Genomic DNA, 22,346 nt, shown 5'->3' on the forward strand with positions numbered 1-22,346 from the left:
TTTAAAATCATATTACTTGATTGCCTGTTGAAAGTGCTAGTGAATACTTTCTTTGGAAACAGAGAAATACCAAGTTTTATTGTGACCTTTGTCTTTTGCTTTATAATCAGACATTGTTAAGAAAAGAGGTAAAAATGTTCCGATTTTAAGTTCAATGTACCACATACTTTATTTATTTTGAGAGAGAGAGCAAGAAGAGGAAAGGAAGAGAGAGAGGGAGAGAGAGAGAATCCCAAGCAGGTTCCACATTGTCAGTGCAGAGCCCAACATAGGGCTCGAACTCATGAAACTGATATCCTGACCTGAGCAAAATTAGAATTCAGGGACTTAATTGACAGAACCACCCAGGTGCCCCACCATATACTTTAAAAGGAAGTTGGAATTGGCCTGGAGGCTTTATGGTGTGGGTGTCTAGGTTTGGATGATACCTGTATGGAAGCCAGCCTTTACTGTAATACCTGAGATTGCTGACCCTTACAAAGTTAGTTTGACTAAGTCAAAATTAAGACGTTGTCTTAATTTGAGTATGTATCTATATATGTTGTATTCCTTTAATGGTGTTTTATGTTATTTCTGTTTCTTTTGTGACAGCTAATCTTTAAAGAGCAACTTTCACCAAAACAATTGGGCTTCTTAAATGTGACAGAACTGGTTGGAGCTCTTAGTGACATTCTGCATGTTGAGTTTAGGGAAGGAGAACAAGACTTACTGGTGTTTGATGTCGATACACAGCCACCACCACCTGGTGAGTTGAATCACAATGTGACGCAAACCTGATTTTTTAAAAACTTGAAGTATAGTTAACATCCATTTATATTAGTTTCAGGAGTACAACATAGTGATTTGACAATTCTATACAGCTTGCTGTGCTCACCACGATGAGTGTAATTACCATCTGTCACTGTATAATGTTACAACAATATTATTGACTGTATTCCCTATGCTGTGTATTTCATTCCTGTGACTTATTTATTTGATAGCTGGAGGTTTGTACCTCTTAATACCCATCACCTAATTTGCCCATCCCCCCATTAACCTCCTCTCTGGCAACTGTAGTTCACTGTTTTTATGATTCTGTTTCCATTTTGTTTGGTTTTGTGTTTAGATTCCACATTTGAGTGAAATCATACAGTATTTGTCTTTCTCTGTCTGACTTGTTGTACTTAGCGTAATACCCTATAGGTTCCCTGTTGTCGCAAATGTCAAGATTTCATTCTTTTTATAGCTGAGTAATATTCCATTGTACATATACTACATCTTTAACCATTCATCTATCAGTGGACACTTAGGTTGCTTCCATAATTTGGTGATTGTAAATAATACTGCAGCAAACATAGAGTTGCATATATCTTAATTAGTATTTTCATTTTGGGGGGGGGGTAAATACCCAGTAGTGGAACACTGGATCATATGCTTTTTTATTTTTAATTTCTTAAAGGAGACTTTATAGTGTTTTTCACAGTGGTTGTACCAATTTACATTCTCACCAACAGTGCATAAAGCCTCCCTTTTCTCCACATCCTTGGCAACTCTTGTCTATTTCTTATCTTGATATTGGCCATTCTGAAAGGTATAAGGTGATTTCTCATTGTGGTTTCGTTTTTGCACTTCTCTGATGATTAGTGATGTTCAGTATATTTTTATGTGTCTGTTGGCCACCTGTATGTCATCTTTGGAAAAATGTCTATTAAGATCTTCTACCCATTTTTATTTGGATTTGTGCTTTCTTGGTATTGAATTGTAGAAGTTCTCTATGTGTTTTGGTTATGACTCCCTTATTGTATAGATCATTTGCAAATATATCCTCCCATCCAGGAGATTGCCTTTTCGTTTTTCTAATGGTTTCCTTTGTTGTGCAAAAGCGTTTTAGTTTGATGTAATCCTAATATTTTATTTGTACTTTTGTTTCCCTTGCTTGAGGAAACAGTATACATAAATCATTGCTAAAGCTGATGTGCAGGAGATTACTGCATATGTTTTCTTTGAGGAGCTTTATGGTTTCAGGTCTCATATTTAGGTGTTTAATCTGTCTTGAGTTTATTTTTTTTAATTTTTGTTATTTTTTTAATGTTTTATTTATTTTTGATATAGAGAGAGACAGAGCATTAGAGGGGGAGGGGCAGAGAGAGAAGGAGACACAGAACCGGAAGCAGGCTCCACGCTCTGAGGTAGCTGTCAGCACAGAGCCTGACGTGGGGCTCGAACCCAGGAACGTGAGATCTGACCTGAGCCGAAGCTGGAGGCTTAACCGACTGAGCCACCCAGGCGCCCCTTGAGTTTATTTTTGTGTGTGGTATAAGAAAGTGGTCCATTTTCATTCTTTTGCATGTTGTTGTCCAGTTTATTAAAGAGACTGTCTTTTCCTCATTTGTGTATTGTTGCCCACTATGTCATAAATTAATTGACCATATAAGCACAGGTTTATTTCTAGGCTCTCTGTTCTGTTGATCTATATGTCTATTTATGTGCCAGTACCATACTCTTTTGATTACCATAGCTTTATAGTATGTCTTGAAATCTGGGATTGTTATACTTCAGGCTTTCTTCCTTTTCAAGATTGCTTTGGCTATTTAGAGTCTTGGTTGGTTGTGCATTAATTTTAGAATTGTTTGTTCTGTGAAAAGTCCTATTGGTATTTTGATAGGAATTGGATTGAATTTGTAGGTTGCTATGGGTAATGTGGATGTTTTAGCAATATTGGTTCTTCTAATTCATGAATATGGTATATCTTTTCATTTGTGTCATCTTCATTTTCTTTCATCAGTGTTTTATAGTTTTCACAATATAGGTCTTTCAGTTGGTTGAATTTATTTCAAGGTATTTTGTTCTTTTTGGTGCAATTGTAAATGAAGTGGTTTTCATAATTTTTTTCAGCTACTTCATTATTACTGTACAGAAATGCAACAGATTTCTGTATATTAATTTTGTATCCTGTAACTTTACTGAATTCATTTATTCTAATAGATTTTTAGTGGAGCTGTATTTTTAAAGGGGTTGTATATATAGTATCATCTGAAAGTAGAGACACTGTTATTTCTTCCTTATCAATTTAGGTGCCTTTTTCTTTCCTGATTGCTGTAGCTGGGACTTCCAGTGTTGTGTTAAATAAAAATGGCAGGAGTGGACATTCTTGTCCTGTTCCTGAGAAGAAAAGCTTTCAGTATTCCATCATTGATTATGTTAGCTATGGGTTTGTCATATGTGGCCTTTATTATATTGAAATTATGTTCCCTCTTTATCCACTTCGTTGAGAATTTATCATGAACAGATGTCAGATTTTGTCAAATGCTTTTTCTGTATCTATGGAGATGACCATATGGCTTTTATTTTTTGTTTTGTTAATGTGATGTGTATAGTTGATTTACTTGATATTGAACCATTCTTCCATTCCTGGAATAAATCCCCCCACTTGATTGTGTTGAATAATCCTTTTAATATATTGTTGAATTTGGTTTGCTAATATTTTGTTGACTATTTTTGCATTGTATGTTCATTAGGGATATTGACCTGTAGTTTTCTTCCTTCCTCCTTCTTTCCTCCCTCCCTTCCTTGGTAATGTCTTTGATTTTGATTTCAGAGCAATGCTTGCTCATTGAATGAATATGGAAGCTTTCCTTTCTCTTTTGTTTTTGGCATAGTTTGAAAGAGTGGATGTTAACTCTTTAAATGTTTGATAGAATTCAGCTGTGAAGCCATCTGGTCCTGGAGTTTCTTGGGAGTGTTTTGATTACCTTTTCAATTTTGTTACTAGTAATTGGTCTCTAATTTCTATTTCTTCCTGATTTAGTTTTGGAAAATTGTATGTTCCCAGGAATTTATTCATTTCTTCTAGGTTGTCCAATTTGTTGGCATATAATTTTTATGTAGTATTCTCTTATAATCCTCTGTATTTCTGTGATGTTGGTTGTTTTGTGTTTCATTCTAATAAGAAACCTCTTTTTTTCCCTTGGTGAATCTGGCTAAAGATTTATCAATTTTGTTTCTCTTTTCAACGAACAGCTCTTAGTTTCATTATTATCATTTTTTAAAAAAATGTTTATTTATTTTTGAAGGAGAGAGAGACAGAGCATAATCAGAGGAGGAGCAGAGAGAAAGGGAGACACAGAATCCAAAGTGGGCTCCAGGCTCTCATCCGTCAACACAGAGCCCCACGTGGGGCTCAAACTTAGAAACCGTGAGATTATGACCTGAGCTGAAGTTGGACACTTAACCACCTGAGCCACCCGGGCACTCTTGGTTTCATCTAACTCTATTATTTGTTAGTTTCCATTTCATTTATTTGTTTTCATCTTTATTATTCCCTTCCTCCTACTAACTTTGGGCATTGCTTGTTCTTTTTCTAGTTTCTTTAGATGTAAGAATAGTTATTTACTTGAACTTTTTCTTACTTCTTGAGAGAGGGCTGTACCTCTATAAACTTGCTTCTTAGAGCTGCTTTTCCTGCATCCCAAAGATTTAGGACCATTGTATTTTCATTTTCATTTGTCTCAGTCTGTTTTTTAGTTTCCTCTTTAATTTCCTCATTGCTTTCTTCGTTGTTTAGTAGCATGTTAGTTAGCCTCCACGTGTTGGTGTTTTTTTGCAGTTTTGCTTATAATTGATTTCTGGTTTTATACTGTTGTGTTTGGAAAAACTGCTTTATATGATTTCAGTTTTCTTAAATTTACTGAGTCTTATTTTTTGGCTTAACATGTGATCTATAGAATGAAAAGAATTTGAAAAGAGTATGTATTCTGCTGTTTTGGGATGGAATGTTCTGTCTATATTTCTTAAGTCTATCTGGTTTAATGTGTTATACAAAGCCATTGCTTCCTTATTGATTTTGTGTTTGAATTATCTGTTCATTGCTGTGAGGTGTTAAAGTCCCCTAATATTACTGTGTTAATATCAGTTTCTCCCTTTGTGTCATAATATTTGTTTAATGTATTTAGGTGCTTCTTTGTTGGGTGTGTAGATTCTTACAATGGCTATGTTATCTTGTTGGATTGATTTCTTTAACATTATATACTACCCTTATTTGTCTCATTACAGTCTGTATTTTAAAATCCATTTTATCTGATGATTATACACTGGCTTTTTAGGTTTTTGGTTTTTTGTTTGTTTGCTTCCATTTGCATGGTATAAGAATCCCAGGCCTTCACTTTCAGTCTGCATGTCTTTAGGCTTAAATTGAGTCTCTTGTAGGCAGCTATAGATGTGTCCTTTTTTTTTTTTTTTAAATCCATTCAGTCACCCTTATCTTTTGATTGGAGCATTTAGTACATTTACATTTAAAATAATTATTGATAAGTGAGTACTTACGTCATTTTGGTTTTGTTTTCTCTTGTTTTTATAGTTCTGTTTTTCTTCTCCATCTTTCCTTGTGATTGATGACCTCCTTCAGTGTTATGCTTGGATTCCTTTCTCTTTATTTTTTGTGTATCTGGTAGAGGTTTTTGGTTAATGATTACCATCAGGTTCATATATAACATCCTGTGTATGTAGCCGTCTATTTTATATTTTCAATTGATGGTAACCTGGGTTTGAACTCATTCTAAAAACAAAATTTTTACTAGCCCCTCCAAGTTTTGTGTGTATGATGTCATATTTTATATCCTTTTATTTCATGAGGCCCTTAACTAATTTTTTAGATGAAATTGATTTTACTACCTGTGTCTTTTAACTTTCATACTAGTTTTATGAGAGATTGATTTACTATCTTTACTGTATGTTTGCTTTTACTTGTGAAATTTTTTCTTTTTATAATATTCTAATTGTGGCCTTTTCTTTTCCACTTAAAGGAGTCCCTTTAACATTGCTTCTAAATCTGTTTTAGTGATGATGAAATCCTTTAACGTTTGTTTGCTGAAAAACTAGTTTTCGTTAACTTTTAATGATAACCTTGCTGGGTAGAGTATTCTTGGTTATTGGTTTTTTTTTTTCTTTTCATCAGTTGCAATATATCATGCCATTCCCATCAGAGCTGATAATCCTCTGGGGATCCCTTGTACGTGACTTGTTGCTTTCCTTTTGCTTTGTTTTAGATTCTCTCTTCATCTTTAATTTTTGACATTTTAACTAATATTTTTTAGGTTTCTGTGATTCCTGGACTTGGATATGTTTTCTTCTTCAGGCAAAGGAAGTTTTCAGCTATTATTTTTTCAAGTTATTTTTCTGCCGCCTTCTCCCTCCCCCATCCCCTTGAGAACTTCTATAATATGAATGTTAGAATGCTTGCTATTATCCCAGAGATCTCTTAAACTTATCCTCATTTGAAAAAAATTTTTCTGTTTAGTGTGAGTGCTTTCTATTACTATTTTGCAGATCACTGATCCATTCTTCTGTATCCTCTGATCTATTGATTCCCTCTAGTGTATTTTGCATTTCATTTACTGTATCCTTCTGCTCTGATTGGTTCTTTTTTATATATTATCTCTTTGTTGAAGTTTCACTGAGTTCATGCACTCTTCTCTAAAGTCAGGTGAGCATCTTTATGATCATTATCTTGAACTCCTTATCAGATAGTTTGCGTATATCCATTTTGTTTAGTTCTTTTTTGACGTTGTGTCTTATTCTTTGATTTGGAGTATATTATTCTGTCTCATTTTTTTGACTCTCTGTGTTTTTCTATGAATTAGGTAGAACAACTGCCTCTCCTAGACTTGAAGGAATTGCCATGTGTAAGAACATCCCCTGTGTATACTGTGTGTGTGTCTGGCAGCTTTGACTGGCTGGCTGGAGCTGGGTGTCCCATGGCACTGTGTGCCAGGACCACTCTGGTGGGATGGCTGGAGCTGAACTGCATACACACCTGAGATCCTGGTGCTCTTCATACAGAGGGGGTGTCCTGGAGGGACAGCTGGAGCTGAAATGGGTGTGGGTTGGTAGTTCCCAGAGTGCTTTGCATAGTGGGGTCCCTGGTCTTCCAGATTTTTTATCTGTAGCTGGGGTGTGTATGGGCCTGGAGTCGGAGATCCAAACCTAATTTTCTAATTGTCCCTATAAGGACAAAGAAAATAAATCATGATCATGTAATATTCTTTATTGTAAGCATATCATCCAGACAGATTAAACATTAGCCTTGAAAACATTTTGTATGTGATGACTTGCTTTTTTATGATATTTGTTATAATAAGGCTAACCGCTATTATTAATAAAGAGCATCTATCTGACTTTTTAAAATATACTTTCTTCATTATCCACGTTTTTGTATAATTCCAAAGATACCAGTTTTCTGAAAACAGTGATCTGATGGGGAAGTGCTAGATCAGTGGTTATTAACTCTGGTTGTGCATCCAAAAGCTTTTTAGAAATACAAGGACATTCTTAATAAATGGGTGTGCTTTGGAACCTAGCCCTTGTGTTTGTTTTTAAACAAACTTTTCAAACCTAAAACAAACCAAAAATTATCTTTGGTTTACAGAAAAGTTGCAAAGAAATTACAGAATTCTCATGTGTTCTTCAACCATTTCCATTATTGATAACATCTTATATACTATGATACATTTATCAAAACTGGGAAATTAACTCTGATATACTATTATTAGCTAAATTCTAGATTTTATTTAGGTTTTATCAGTTTTCTCACAATTCTTCTTTTTCTGTGTCTAGATCTACTCCAGAATAACACACTGCATTTAGGGCACTTAATTTTGGGGTTTTTTTTTGTGTGTGTGTGTTTTTCTTTTGAAATTTTTATTGAGAGTATTCTAGGCTTATATACCGTTATTAAGAACTAATACAGAGAGATGCCATGCATTCTTTATTCTGTTCCTTCAGTGGTAACATGTTGCCAAATTATAGTACTAAAAGGTACAGTTGACCCTTAAATAACATAGGTTTGAATTGCATAGGTCCACTTTATGTGGGTTTTTTATGGTAAACTCAGTATAATATTATAAGTGTAATATTTCTTATGATTTTCTTAACATTTTCTTTTCTCTAGCTTTATTATAAGAATAAAGTATATAAGACCTATACAAAATATATGTTAATCAACTATTATCAATAGGGTTTCTGGTTAGCAGTAGGCTGTTGTTAGTAGTTAAATTTGGGGGGAATCAAAAGTTAAATGCAGATTTTTGACTGCATTGGGGGTTGATGCCCATAAATGCTGCAATGTTCAGGGGTCAACTTGTCCTTGTATTTTATGTTTCTAAAAGTGGTTTTGATGGATAGTAATGTTTTCTCAAAATGCAAATGTATTCTTGTTGATTTTTCTGATTATTAAAATAATGTGTTATTATAAATAATATATTAAATGACACATTATTTTAATAATGTGGAAAGTTGAAAGTGAACATTTCCCATCATTCTGTGAAAAATGCTATTAGAATTTTGTTGCTATTCCAGACTGTTTTCAATGTATACATAAGCATAGGTAGATTTTTAAAAAATTATAAGGGCAATATTTACTTGTTTAAGCAATTCCAGTAAGGTAGATTGGTAACTAGTAATTGTCTTGATAAGTCTTTTTCTGGACCTCTTGTATATACCAGTTATTTTTCACATGTAGAATTTTCTTGCATACAATAGTGTTATATAATATTGTAGAAGTTCTTTTTATACTTCATATATTATGGATATTTTTCTATATCAGCATATGTAAGTTTATTTCATTCTTTTTAACTACATATAATTCTCTTATGTGACTGTATTATAATTTATTTAATTAGTCTCCTGTTGACAGACATATTTATTTTTGTCATTATAAACGATCTAGTGATAAACATTCTTATACCTACATCTTTGTGCACTTACTAGTTTTTCTTTATGAGCCACTATGGTTTTATGTCTATCTCGGGTCTGTTTTAATGTGTCAATCCCTTAAAATTATCATGGACATGTAAATTTGAACAAAATATGGATTGATTTGGTGATCCTCTAAAAATTAAGACATTGTTTTATGGAATATTAAGTAGTCACATACATTGTACATTAAGTAACAATGCACATTCACTGCTAAAGTTGAACAAGAAGTAAATTGAAATCAGGATACTGAAAAATAAAACCTTTAACCAAAGTTCAAGAAACTTTATCAGACTTGCTCTTTCCCTGCCTGTATAAGTAATTTAAGATTTGTTCCCGTCCAGAACTTCCTTTTATCTCTCCATACTAAGAGGTCTGCAAAGTCAGGTTCATATCTCTCATTTGTCATTATTTAACCAGTGCGTGGCCCATAGAATGTGCTTTGTAACAATTATACAAATTATTGTAATAGCTATCCACAGGCTACTCTGTTGATTATTTCAGATGGACCCACTTCATCGGTCAAAAATTCATGTTTAGTTCAACCAGATAAGAAAATAGAAGTCAAAACTTGTGTCTCCAGTCCCCCTAGAAATTCACTGTCTACTGCTGCTTTCAAGGAGACTGCCTGGGATTGTCTTCCTGAGACCCCTAAAGCGCAAGGACAAGAGATTTACAAAAAGCCTAATCTCGTGGAAAAACCTTTACCGCTGGTGAGTAGGTGTAAAGACTTTGTACATTGGACATCAGCATTATAGAAAATAACTAAATGAATATTTCTTTTTTAATGATTTATTTATTTTTGAGAGAGATAGAGAGAGAGCACGAGTGCATGCATGGGGGAGGGGCAGAGAGAGAGGACAGAGGATCTAAAGTGGGCTCTGTGCTGACAGCAAAGAGCCCAATGTGGGGCTTGAACTCATTAACGATGAGATCATGATCTGAGCTGTTGTTAGACACTTAATCAACTGAGTCTTCCAGGTGCCCCTAAATGAATATTTCTTTATCCCAAAATCCAATTTCGCAAAGTCTTATTTCTATATATATATGATTTCTTAGAAGAGAGCAGAGCTTTGGTCTGAAATCACCTATACAGCATTTATTCTGGCTTTGAATCTTTTGTATAACTAATTTTCTTTCAAGTGAAATTTTAAAGTTTTCACATGGGTTTGAAGATTTGCCAGTTTTCTCAAGAACAGCCAGTGGTCTGTGCATATTTTTGAAAATGTGGTCTGGAAACCCCTCGAGGGCTTCAGAGGGAAGATTTGAGGAGCTTTGTTTTAGCTGTGTGTCTCAATAATTGGTGCAAATTACCCCTGTTGTTGTCCTCAATTATAGGGTGCATTTGGTTTTTCTTTTTCATTACGTTTCCACACATAATTCTCCCTTTTTGTGTTTTCATCTCCTGTTATTTATTTTGTTGTTATTAAGGAATTAACTGCGTACTCTTCACTTCTTCTATCATCTATACCTGGCTTCTTTCATGGAAGGAAAACATTGTGTCTGGAGCCTGCTACTTATTTCTAGAAGATGAGAGAAAAGTCTAAAGGGAAATAATAGATTTTAGAATAAGAGCATTTGAGAAACCTTGCTTAAAAATTTTTTTTAAGTTTGTATTTTGAGAGAGAGAGTGCAAGCGAGCTTGTGAATGGGGGTGAAGCAGAGAGAGAGGGAGAGAGAGAATCCCAAGAAGCCTCCATGCTCAGCACTGAACCCAATGTGGGCCTCCATCCCACAACTGTGAGATTGTGACCTGAGCTGAAATGAAGAGTTGGACACTCAACCTACTGAGCCACCCAAGTGCCCTGAGAAACCCTATTTTTGATTGGAAGATGAGTGTGACATTTAATCTATTCTTGGAAGGGATGACAGTCTGTCTTTGTTCAGCCTGAATATTTAAAGTACCATATTTTCAATTTTGAATGGGGCAGTTGTAGAACATACTTTTACCTCTTAATATTGTAAGGCAGTTTTCATATATTAATGTAGGTAAGGATCACCTAGGGAATTTTTTTTAAGTTTAGAGATGGCACTAGCTAGGGAGAGGGGAGAGGGAGAGAGAGAGAGAGAGAGAGAAATCTCAAGCAGGCTCCACGCTCAGCATGGGGCTCAGTGTCCTGAACCATGAGATCATGACCTGCGCCGAAATCAGGAGTCAGACACTCAACTGACTGAGCGACCCAGGCTCCCTCTAGGGAATTTTTTAGTACATAATTGTGGGCTCCACCTCTAGGTATTCTGAATAAGTAAGTCTGGAATAAGCCAAAAACCTTTATTTTTATAATTTCCCAGGTGATTCTGATAAAGGTGACTCATGAAATATACTTTGAGAATTGTCATAAAGTTTGAAATTTCACCCAAAGATTTCTTTCATTTCTCTTCTTTTCTTTTTCTTTTTCTTTTTTCTTTTAACTTGTAGCAAGTAGAAGTTAACAGGTCACAGCTCAGCCTGGCAATTGAAAACCATGATATCCCACCAGATGCTGTATGCGACAAGAAACTGTGCAGACTGCCGCCGTTAGATACCAGTACTCTGGTGGGGGTCTTTGTGGAGTATGTCATCTCTCCCAGTCAGTTCTACATCCGAACCTACAGCAGGGATTCATCAGAACTACTTGAAGACATGATGATTGAGATGAGGTAGGAATCTGCTGTTCAGTGTACTTTTCATGCATCTTTCTAAGTCAGTACTTCTCAACATTTTGGTTTTAGAGCTTTTAGAAATTAAAGACTCCAGAACTCTTGTTTACTGATATTTATCTTAGAAATTAAAATACAGTCCATTTGGGTGTATATAAATGATGTATTTCTATGAAAAGTATCTATTTTCTGGAAATTAGAATAGTGGCATTATTTTACATTTTTGTTGATCTCTTTGATATCTGTCTTAATAGATGAAAGTTTGATTTTTTTAACATTTTAATTTATTTTTTGAGAGGCAGAGACAGATCATGAGCAGGGGAGGGACAGAGAGGGACACACAGAATCAGAAGCAGGCTCCAGGCTCTGAGCTGCCAGCACAGAGCCTGATTGGGGGCTCGAACCCACGAACTGTGAGATCATGACCTGAGCCAAAGTCAGACGCTCAACCGACTGAGCCATCCAGGTGCCCCTGAAAGTTTGATTTTAATGTCTGTTTTTATCTTTAATGTTTTGAGCTGTGTCGTTTTGGTTGAAGTGTATGAAAACATCTGGCACACAGATAACATAGTTGGGAAAAGGAGTATTTTCTTTCTTTTAAAAAAATTATCTTTATTTTGGAGAGCGTGTGAGTGGAGGAGAAGGACAGAGGGGTGGGGAGAGAGAGAGAGAGAGAGGGAGAAAGAAAGAAAGAGAGAGAAAGAATTTTGAGCAGTCTCCATGCTCAGCATGGAGCCCAGTGGGGGGATTTAATCCCACGGCTCTGGGATCATGACCTGAGCCAAGATGAAGAGTTGAATGCTCAACTGATTGAGCCACCCAGGTACCCCTCTTTTCAAATTTTTATTTTAATTTTAGTTAACCATCCAGTGCAATATTGGTTTCAGGAGCAGAATTCACTAATTCATCACTTACGTACAACACCCAATGCTCATCACAAGTGCTTTCCTTAATACTCATCCTCCATCGAGCCCACCCCCCACCTACTTCCCTCCGTTAACCCTCAGTTCTCTGTAATTTAGAGTCTCTTGTGGTTTACTTCTCTCTTTTTTTCTCCTTAAATTCCACATATAGGTGAAATCATATGGTGTTTGTCTTTCTGTGACTGACTTATTTTGCTTAGTGTAATACATTTTTGCTCCATCCACATCATTACAAACGGCAAGATTTCATTCTTTTTGAAGGATGAACAATATTCCATTGCATATATACCACATCTTCTTTATCTATTCATCAGTCGATGGACATTTGGGCTCTCGCCATAGTTTGGCTCTTGTTGATAGTGCTGCTGTAAATGTGAGGGTGTGTGTACTCCTTTGAATCTGTATTTTAGTACCCTTTGGGGAAATACCTAGTAGTGCAAGTGCTGGACCATAGGGTAGTTCTATTTTAACTTTCTGAGCAACCTCCCTACTGTTCTCTAGATGGCTGCACCAGTTTGCATTCCCATCTACAGAGGGTTCCCCTTTGTCTTCATGGGAAGAGTAGTATTTTAATAGCCTTTTCACAAATTTGTGAATCATCTTTGATATTTAAGAAAATTTGTGAACATTCCAAAACTTGACAAGTGGTAGTTTCTTAAAGATTGGTTGCAGTGTAGGATTTGAACTTCTCATAACCCTGCTGTTAAAATTCACTGGTCTTCTATGTACTTTGAACGGACCCTGGATTAGTTATGCTATTGCAAGTTCCAGTGAAAAATTAAAATGCAAGCGTCCAAGTTTAAAAATTACTATTTAAACACAGCAATAGCAGAACATTAAAGCAAGCATAAGGGACTTAGTGTAATCAGCCCTGAAAGGATCTTTTACCTTCATTGATAATTTCAAAGCATCTTGCATTGGCCTTTGGATAATACTGGTTCACTGAGTTCTGTAGGTCTTCCAGATGTTGACACATTTTTATCACACAGTATAAAAAAATCACAGTCATTAATATCACCACTGATCTCATCAGAGAAGTATTACATATTAGGAAGTTGTCAAACTCATGGTGGTGGATACATTTCCAAAATCCAAATTATCACTTGAAAGCCTTGAATTTTAACATTGATGACAGATACTGTCTGTGTTTTTCTTGAAGTGACAGGCTCACTTCATTTTTGAGAAAACATGCATCAGATACTCGAGTCTGAATAAACATAGTTTGGTAGTAGTCCTTTCAAACAAAAGTGATGTTCCATGAAAAAAATGTCTAGTTCCTCTTCCAAGTAACAATGAGCCACAGACAAAGCAGCTTGTTCAGTCTCCACTGAAATGCAGAACTGCTTTTCTTAAGACAACTTGAGAAGTGTTTTATGTGTCTAGTGCTTCCTTTTTTGTCACATAGAATATTGAAGAGATGGTCAATGGTTGAGATTTAATATACTTAATTTTTATTGGTTTATCAAGGACATTTTTAAGTGACACTGGCCTCTTCTTTCCCTTTCTTTTTCTTTTATTTAATGTGAGTGCATAACAGTGACAAATAAGTCACTTTACTGCTAGTAAAGTTTGGTGACACTGCCTTGATTGGCCAGGGCACCTCGCTTTTACACCTTCACTACAAATGTTAATGCAATGAAAAGGGCAAATAACTATTTTCATAATAACACTAAAATATTAAAATAGCCTTGACCTTATGGACTTGTTGAAAGGGCATCAGGGTCCCAGTGGTTTGTGAACTGCACTTGGAGAACTACTACTATAATTAATCTGTTTTTTCTGCCAAAAAATGGTGTCCTTTCTTAGTAAACACCATGTAAAATGTGTACATTTACAGTCACTTTAGATTTATTCATGAACAACAGTGTCTAACTTTTACATTGATGTCATATATAAGAATGATGTATTTATTATGTATCTCTCCAAGACTATTCTTTTTTTTTTTTTTACTACATTATATACTCTTCTCTCATCTAAGAATGCTTGGCATAAGGTAAGTCACATAATCACTTAGTAAAAATAGTATCATATATTCCATTCCAGTATGCCTGTAGGGTTCAGTACATGTTTTAAAAATTTTTAATGTTCTTATTTATTTTTGATACAGAGAGAGACTGAGCATGAGAGGGGGAGGGGCAGAGAGAGAAGGAGACACAGAATAGGAAGCAGGCTCCAGGCTCTGAGCAGGCTGTCAGCACAGAGCCTGACGCGGGGCTCGAACCCACGAACGTGAGATCTGACCTGAGCCAAAGTTGGAGGCTTAACCGACTAAGCCACCCAGGTGCCCCAGGTTTAGTACATGTTTCAAAGCACACTTACTGGCTCTATGCCTTGAAGTTCCTTTACTCTGGGCCTAGTCTCCTCATCTCCGAAGCAGGGATAGTACTCATACCTGCCTCACAGAGTTGGGAAGATTCAGGCACTTAGAATGGAGTCTAGTTCACCTGTTGGTTGCTGTTGTTACTGATACCACATCTGCTGTGTGTTTGGGATTTTGAGGCATGAGCCATATGAGAAGACAGACATGGTCTTTGCCTTTGTGAACTCCACGGTTACCTGGGGAGGTAGGTAGGGGATAAGTGGGGTATTGCATGAGGCAGTAATTCTGCCTGTGTAAGGTGGAACAAAGCTTCACAAAGGAGAGCTAGGCTTAAAAAACAAGAATTTGCCAGTCAGGAAAGCGTGAGTGGGTATGTGTGGATCCACTCGCTGGCACCAAGGCCAGTATTGACAACAGTAGCGTGGTGTTCTGGGAGCAGCAAATAGGGAAGTGAAGTCACCACTGCATGAAGTTGGGTGGTCAGTGACTAAATGTGAAACTGGAATACTAGGGAAGAGCTGGAGTATGAACACCATGAGCAGGAATTCTGACTGATTTTGTAGACAGTGTGCAGCCTCTGAAAGTTTAAGAAGGTAGGGGCATCGACAGGTTTGTGTTTTAGCAGGATAACTCTAGTTGCAGCATGGAAGATGGGTGAGTGAGCAGGGGAGCATCTGTTAATATGCTAGTCTTGGTAAGAGAGAGTGGAAAGAAAGAAATTGAAGGGAATTTGGGGAAGTAGTTGCCAGGTCTTGGTGAGAAGAATAGGGTTGAGAAGGGAAGGAGAAAAGGAGAATAGGAAGCCATGTTGACTTTAGAGCTTGGGTAGGTTTGAGCTGGGGTTACAAGTTTACACCTGGTGCCTCTCAGGTGACCACGAAGTAGTGAATTGACAGTGTTAAGTGGACAGTAGTAGTTAGGATTAGGTTTAGCTACTGTTACAGAGACATAACTTAGCTGCAATAGCTTAAAGATAAAAGTTTATTTCTTTTTCTTATAGTAGTTCATATGTAAGCAATACAGGCAGGATAGGGTAGCTCCCTGGTGTTAGGGACACGCGTGATTTCTGTCTTGCTTTCCAGATGTAGCTTGCCACCACATCCATGAGGTTCTCATTCCAGCCAGTGGGAAGGAGATTGAGAAGAAAGTAGGAGGTTGGAGATGTGCCATTTTCTTTGAAAGACATGAGCTAGAATTTCCATACTTTTACTTTTTTAAATTGTGGTAAAATACACATAAAATCTACCATCCTAATCATACACACTTTACTTTTTCCCCACAGTTCATTACTCAGAACTTAGTATTCACATCTAGATGTGAAGGAGCCTGGAAATCTGCATGGCTATATACTCAGTTAAAATTTGGTATTCTATTAGTGGGAGAAAAAGAGAGGAGAATGAAAGTTGGGGAACAACTAGCATCTTCTGTGTATAGCTGGAAATAAAGTTTTAAAGTTCAGAAGTGATTTAGAGTTTAAATATCAAGATGGTATTTTTTTCAATAGTGGTATAAAGACATGAAAATGGATAAGATGGCATATAGCAAGAGTAGTAATAGTTAATGGGTACTTACTGTAATTGGACTCTGTGCTTAACATTCACATATTTTTGCTAAGGTTTTATTGTCCTCTCCATGCTCAAAAAGTAAACTGAAGCACAGAAAGATAAAGTCACACAGCTAGTAAATGATGGAGTCAGGATTTGAGCTCATGTTACTTGGTTCCAAAGCCTGAGCTCTTATTATTTTATACTTCCTAAATATATGATCCCAGAGAACCTAGACTTTAAAGGCAATAAGAGAGCCAATATTAGAGAGCCAATTATTGACAGGGAAGAAGTGGGAGAAAATAGTGTCTTGGAAACCAAGTAGAATAGAGTTTGAAAGAGGGTCATGTTGCAGAGAATGCAAGTGTATTGAAAGCTGGAGAGATAGGTTATTGGATTTGGGAATTAAAGGGCCACTTTAGGAAGTGCTGAGGAATAAAGTTGGATTGCATTTTCAGAGAATATGAGATAAAATGAGTATAACTTTCCATGTGAAGAAGTTTGTTGATGAAGAGAAGGGTTTTGGGTAAGAAAAAGGAAAATAAAATTAATTGGTATTAATAGGCATTAACAAATCAGAAAAAGTGAGGATTTTTTTTCCTTGCTTTTTACCAAGACTTTCTTGCTTTTGATGCATCAATGAAAGCGATATTTTCTCCCTCTCTGAAATTCCCTGTTTTATGGAATTCTATAGGCGCTGCTATTCCAGTCAGCTGGTTTCTGATCGATATGCCATGCCAGAGTATTTTATCCAACCAGGGCATCTCTGTTGTGTCAAGATTTCTGAGGATAAATGGTGGTATCGGGTCATTATCCATCAAGTCCTCGGGAAACAGGAAGTTGAAGTATTCTATCCAGACTTTGGAAATATTGGTACTGTTCAGAAGTCCTCCCTAAGGTTTCTCAAGTGAGTTAATGAATCTGGTTAAATTATTATTAAGTTTTGAATCATAATGCTGAAGCTACATGGGGTTAGGGTTTCTCTTTTCTCTTGCCTTCCTTTCTTCCATCCCTTTTTTTTTTTTTTAGTGCAAATGGACTTGGCATATGGTCCCTTAGTTTCATGTTGGGGTTATAATCTCTTATGTCTTCTTTTGCATGACTGTAAATCTGAATGGACCATGAGACTCTAAATTTCATTCTCTTATTAAGAAAATTATTCTTTGGGTAATGCTAAGAGTTGCATTTAAATGGCATGAAGGTTGGTCTGTTCATACCTAAATTTTAATTGCATGGGTTTCAAGGACTACTATGTTTTATGTTTTTTTTCTTAGATTGCTTTAAAGTGTAAGACATTAATTTAAAAATGCATGAGTAAGATACTCTGAAGTGCTGTAAACAGCTGAAGTCAAGTGTGGATTAGAGAGTCCACAAAATGCATTTTTAAATACTGGGGTATGTGGTCATCTCTTACAGGTGCTGCTACACAAAGCTCCCAGCTCAGGCCATCCCCTGTTCCTTGGCTTGGGTGAGACCAGTACAGGTATGCTTGTTCCCATGTAACCAGAAACATTTGGTGCTGAGGACAGTTAGAGTATCTTAGGATGCAAAGACAAAACCTGGAATGGGCCCTCAAAGAAATCGTAGATAGTCTGGAAGATGGACGTGGATCCAGAAGACCTGTCTCTGTCACCTTGGCTGTAGGGACATTTATACTACACATAGTGTGTGCCAGACGTGCAGAGGGAGGACTGTGTTTGCTTCTCTGTCGAGGCTGGTCAGGGATGACCCTGTGGTAGAGCGGGCACTGGATGGGACTTTGAAGGAAGAGTAGGACTATTCCTGGACACAAAAGGAAGATTCCAGACAAAGGAAAAAGTAACATAAACACCTCGAATTTGAGAAATGTGAAGTGGCTCCGTTTGCCCCCATGGCAGCACGTGAGCCAGAGTTGGCTCATTGCAGGCGGTGCTGGAGAAATTGGGCGCTGCGGTGGGGATGCGAGTCTGTGTTGGGGAGTCTGCGCATTGTCCTGTAGATGCGCGGGAGCACCTGAAGGGCGTACCTTGGGAACTGCCATACTCAGTCACATGTTTTTTGTTTTGTTTGTTTTTTGTTTTTAGGAATTCTCTAGTAGCATAGTTGTGCGAGATGACTGGAGTGGGATGAAGCAGGAGGCGCCTTTATCCACAGAGATACATTTGTTAGTGTAATTAGGGTTTTTGTGCACCCGACTTTGTGTTTTTCCTCAGAACTCTTAAATATATATGGCATACACACTTATTATACCACATTTGTTTGTTTACCTTATCATTTGCTTATGTATACATGCAGTAGTCCTTGATTATTTTTTAGTCTGGAAAACAAAATAAAGATGAAAGAAAAGAAAACATTACCTATTATTCTACCACTCAAACACATTCAATTTAGAAATTTGATGTGTGTTCCTTTCAGTTTAGTTTATTGGATGTTAGGGGTCAGGGTTTTTGTAGGGTTCCCAGGGTTACATAAAATAGTAATCATATTCTTCACACAGCATTATTATAGCATCGTATTCTTCACTTAGCATTATTATAGCATAAATTTATATGTTACCATAGTTCTCAATTTTAATAGATTCATAGTAATCTCTTAGGTAAGTGTCTATCATGGATTAGCAATCCCTTTATTGTTAGACATTGAATCTGTTCTGATGTTAGGGTATTGTAAGTAATGTATGCAGTTATGACTTTTGTGCAAGTCAGTATTCAGGATTGTTTTCTAGGGTGCATGTTGGCCTTGACCAGGTTTCTTTTTACTACTTCTGTCAGGAAGCTCAGGGCTAAATTTGTGACCCACTTGTAGGCAGTGGTGATTATTCTCATATTATCCAGATAGCTTCCATTTTTGTTTCTCTTTTTATTTTCTTATTTCCTTCTTGAAATGCTTCTGACCTTAGTGCTTTTGCCAATTCTGATTATTGAAATAGCTTGTTTAAAGAATTCTCATGGTTGGTTCCTTTTTGTCATTTAGACTTAAGCCCAGATGTTATTTCCCCAAGAAGAACTTCCTTGACCATGGTGCCAATTGAAAGTACACATTTCCACTTCATTCATTCATTTTCACTTTATCTTTATAACACCGTCTGGTATTATCTTAATTATTTGTTCACATATGCAGTGTAAGCTCCTGAGATGAGGGACATTGTCTCTTCACCACTGAACCTCTTGGGCTTACATGAATGGTCGTTTCTTGGTAGGTGCTTAATAAATGTTTGTAACTAAATGAATGAATCTCAGTATATTTCTACATCTTTCTCCTCGTTTCAAAAATAGTTAATACATTTGGTAATGGCAGAGTAGCAATAGAGTAGTGTGTTGGGATGACTCCTCTCATAGACAAAATCCAAAGCTGGCAGAAAAGCAGAAATCTACCTTTGGAGGTCAAGCTGCAGTAGGTAACATGAGGAAACTTTCAGCTTCTGTCCTGGGGTCACTTCCCGGTCTATGGCCATTGCTGGCTTGAAGAGTTAGAAGACACCATTTGGAACTGGGACCGGCTGTACAGCTGGGAGTTAAGGGAGAAATGCTTGAAGGGAGGGAGCCACAGAATGGGTGTTCCAAAGTCAGGGCTGGCAGGGTGCCCAAGTCTTTATGATTACTAAACTCTGCACGTGCTGGAAAATCACTGGCTTACCTATTTTTCCCTTTTTTTGCCTTGCGTGCATGATTTTGAAAAGTTTTTAAATCATTCTGCTAAGTAACACACTGTATTATTTTAGGGATTCCTCTAGGACATAAGCACATCTGTATGTAAAGACACAAGAACATCAGAACACCTTCTTCTTTAACCTCCTCTGCTGATCTGTTGTTGTTGTGTAATTATTGTTAGTATTTTTAAACTCCTCAAGAAATTGACCACATAAAATAATATGCATTTAGATTTAGTCGTGTACTTCTCAGTTCCTTGGCTCTTCATTCTCGCCACTCAACCCCTTTGGGAACATTTTCCTTTTATTTGCACTGAATCCTTTAAGATTTCATTTTGTGAGGGTTTGCTGATGGCAAACTCAGTTATGTTTACCTGGAAACTCAATTTTGCACTTACCTTTGGAAGATATATTTACCAGGTATAGAATTTTAGGTTGGCAGCTAATACGTTTAGTGCATTGAAGACCTCATCACAGTAGCTTCTGGTCTCCTTTACCTTATTGACCAGGTCAGTGGTCAGTCTGTGGATGTTCTTTGAAGGCAGTGTCCTTTTTGTCTCTGGCTCTTTTTAACATTTCCTGTTGGCTGCTTGTGGTTTCAATGTTAGTATCTTTATGTGTGGATTTATTATTTATCCTACTTTGTGGTTCATTGAATTCCCTTTTACCAGTGCTTTGTTACTTTTTATTAAATCTGGGAAATTCCCAGCTATTATCTCAATTATTTATCGTCTTTTTCCCATTATTCATATTTACATTCCATCTGTCTCTGTTTTTGCATCTCTTTTTCTTGGACCACAATTGAATATATGTTAAACATTCTCAGTTTATCTTCCATATTTTTTAACCTCTCTTCTGCATTTTACATATTTCTGTCTTTCTATGTTGCATTCTAGGTATTTTTTCCCCCAAATTATCTTCCACTTTACTGATTTACTATTTAATTCTATCTTATTTGCTACTGAATCAACCTATTAGGTTTTAAGTTTTGGTTTATGTTGTTAGTTTCTAGAAGTTCTCTTTGAACTATAATTTTGCTAGATGAATTTTTATAGATGACTGAGCTGATCCCTGCAAAAGCTTTCAAATATTTTTTGTTGTTATTTTTAAGTGTAGTAAGTCTAGTTGTTTTATAACTGTCTAGAAAATCAAATATCTAAAATTTTTGAAGGTTTATGTTGTTTTTCCTTGTTCTTACTTGTGATTTGTTTCTTTATATGCCTCTTATCTTTGCTTGCATACTGTTCATTGTCTTTGAAAATTTATTTATAAGAATGTTTGAATAATATGGGCTGAGACTGCCCACCTCTAGAGAGATCTGCATTCACTCCTGCCAGGTGCCTAGGGAATACTACCAGTCTGGAATCATGTTAAATTAAATGAACACCTGAGGATTTGTGTACCATCCAGGTGAAAAGTGAACTGCAAATCCATGTAAAGACTAATTAATTTCTTTTCCTTTTTGAGGCAAAATAGTTCCCCCTTTCCCTTTAATTTTGTCCTGGTAAGTTATTACTCTTGATAGTTCTTTGATACTTATGGACATATTTAAAAAATACTTTATCTAGAAATTTTAGTTGTTTCTGTGGGAGGGTTAGTTCAATAATTTAACTTATCTATTTTTGAAAACAGAAGTTTTTCACCACGTAAATGATAAAAGATTTTCACCACATAAATGATAAAAGTCACATTTTTCATAATTTTTCCTTCATTCTTAACTTTTCTCCTCCCCAAATCATTACTATCCTGAAGTATGTTATTCTAGTCCTGTTGTGGTTTTATTATTCCACTAAAATCTCTACTTCATTAGGAATTTATTTTTGTATATGCTGACTATAATTCATGTTTGAATTTATCATCCACATCTCATGTCTTGATTCTATTTCAGGAACACTGGACATCCAGAGCTATTTTGCAGTTCCAGAAGTTGTGTGGTTTGAAGCCATTAGTGGGGGTAGTGGATGAATATGTAGATGGAATCCTTAACATTTTTCTATGTGATACATCCTCAAATGAAGACATCTACTTCCATCATGTCTTGAGAACAGAGGGCCATGCTATTGTATGCCGAGAAAATGTCCCTTCTAAGGTAGAGCAGCCGGGATGCATTTTGTAATATATTTTATTTAATCTCAGCCCTTGAAGGTGTAAGAGAATTTAACACAGGAGGTTATTTGATATATTCTTTGATCTTAGAAATGTCTGTGAGATTCCTGCCCTCTTAATGCAGAGCATTCATAATTTTCAAATAATCACAAAAAAAACTACATTGGCTTTATTATTCTCTAAATGTGAGTACTTTAATTTTAAGTAATTGATTTGAGGATTCAGTCTTACCTCAGACTATTTCTTGGAGGTCATCTTAGACAAGACAACCCTCTCTTATTTTGCAAATATTGATAGTAATGTCTACATCACTGTTAAGATTGATGCTGGTAATTTTTGTGACTAAGAAAACTTGTCAGTATGGAAAATTTTTTAAGTGTTAAGGTTTTGAAGATAATACATTTCCACAACATTTGAAAATTATGAAGTGCTAACTTTTTCATTTTTTATCTAAGTAA

General features: G+C 36.2%; 1 protein-coding gene across 2 annotated transcripts in view; it reads left to right on the forward strand.

Annotated features, from left to right (window-relative positions):
- Positions 1–22,346, forward strand: part of TDRD5 (tudor domain containing 5) — an 82,725-nt gene that overhangs the window by 34,055 nt on the left and 26,324 nt on the right. For both annotated transcript variants that reach the window (XM_029935160.1, XM_029935161.1), the window contains 6 exons: positions 592–745; positions 9,232–9,440; positions 11,147–11,367; positions 16,849–17,061; positions 17,571–17,637; positions 21,671–21,871. In XM_029935160.1, the coding sequence (XP_029791020.1) occupies positions 592–745; positions 9,232–9,440; positions 11,147–11,367; positions 16,849–17,061; positions 17,571–17,637; positions 21,671–21,871 (1,065 nt within the window). The remainder of the gene's footprint in view (positions 1–591; positions 746–9,231; positions 9,441–11,146; positions 11,368–16,848; positions 17,062–17,570; positions 17,638–21,670; positions 21,872–22,346) is intronic.

This window comes from Suricata suricatta, chromosome 3 (assembly GCF_006229205.1).
Source record: "Suricata suricatta isolate VVHF042 chromosome 3, meerkat_22Aug2017_6uvM2_HiC, whole genome shotgun sequence".
NCBI classification, from domain to species: domain Eukaryota; kingdom Metazoa; phylum Chordata; class Mammalia; order Carnivora; family Herpestidae; genus Suricata; species Suricata suricatta.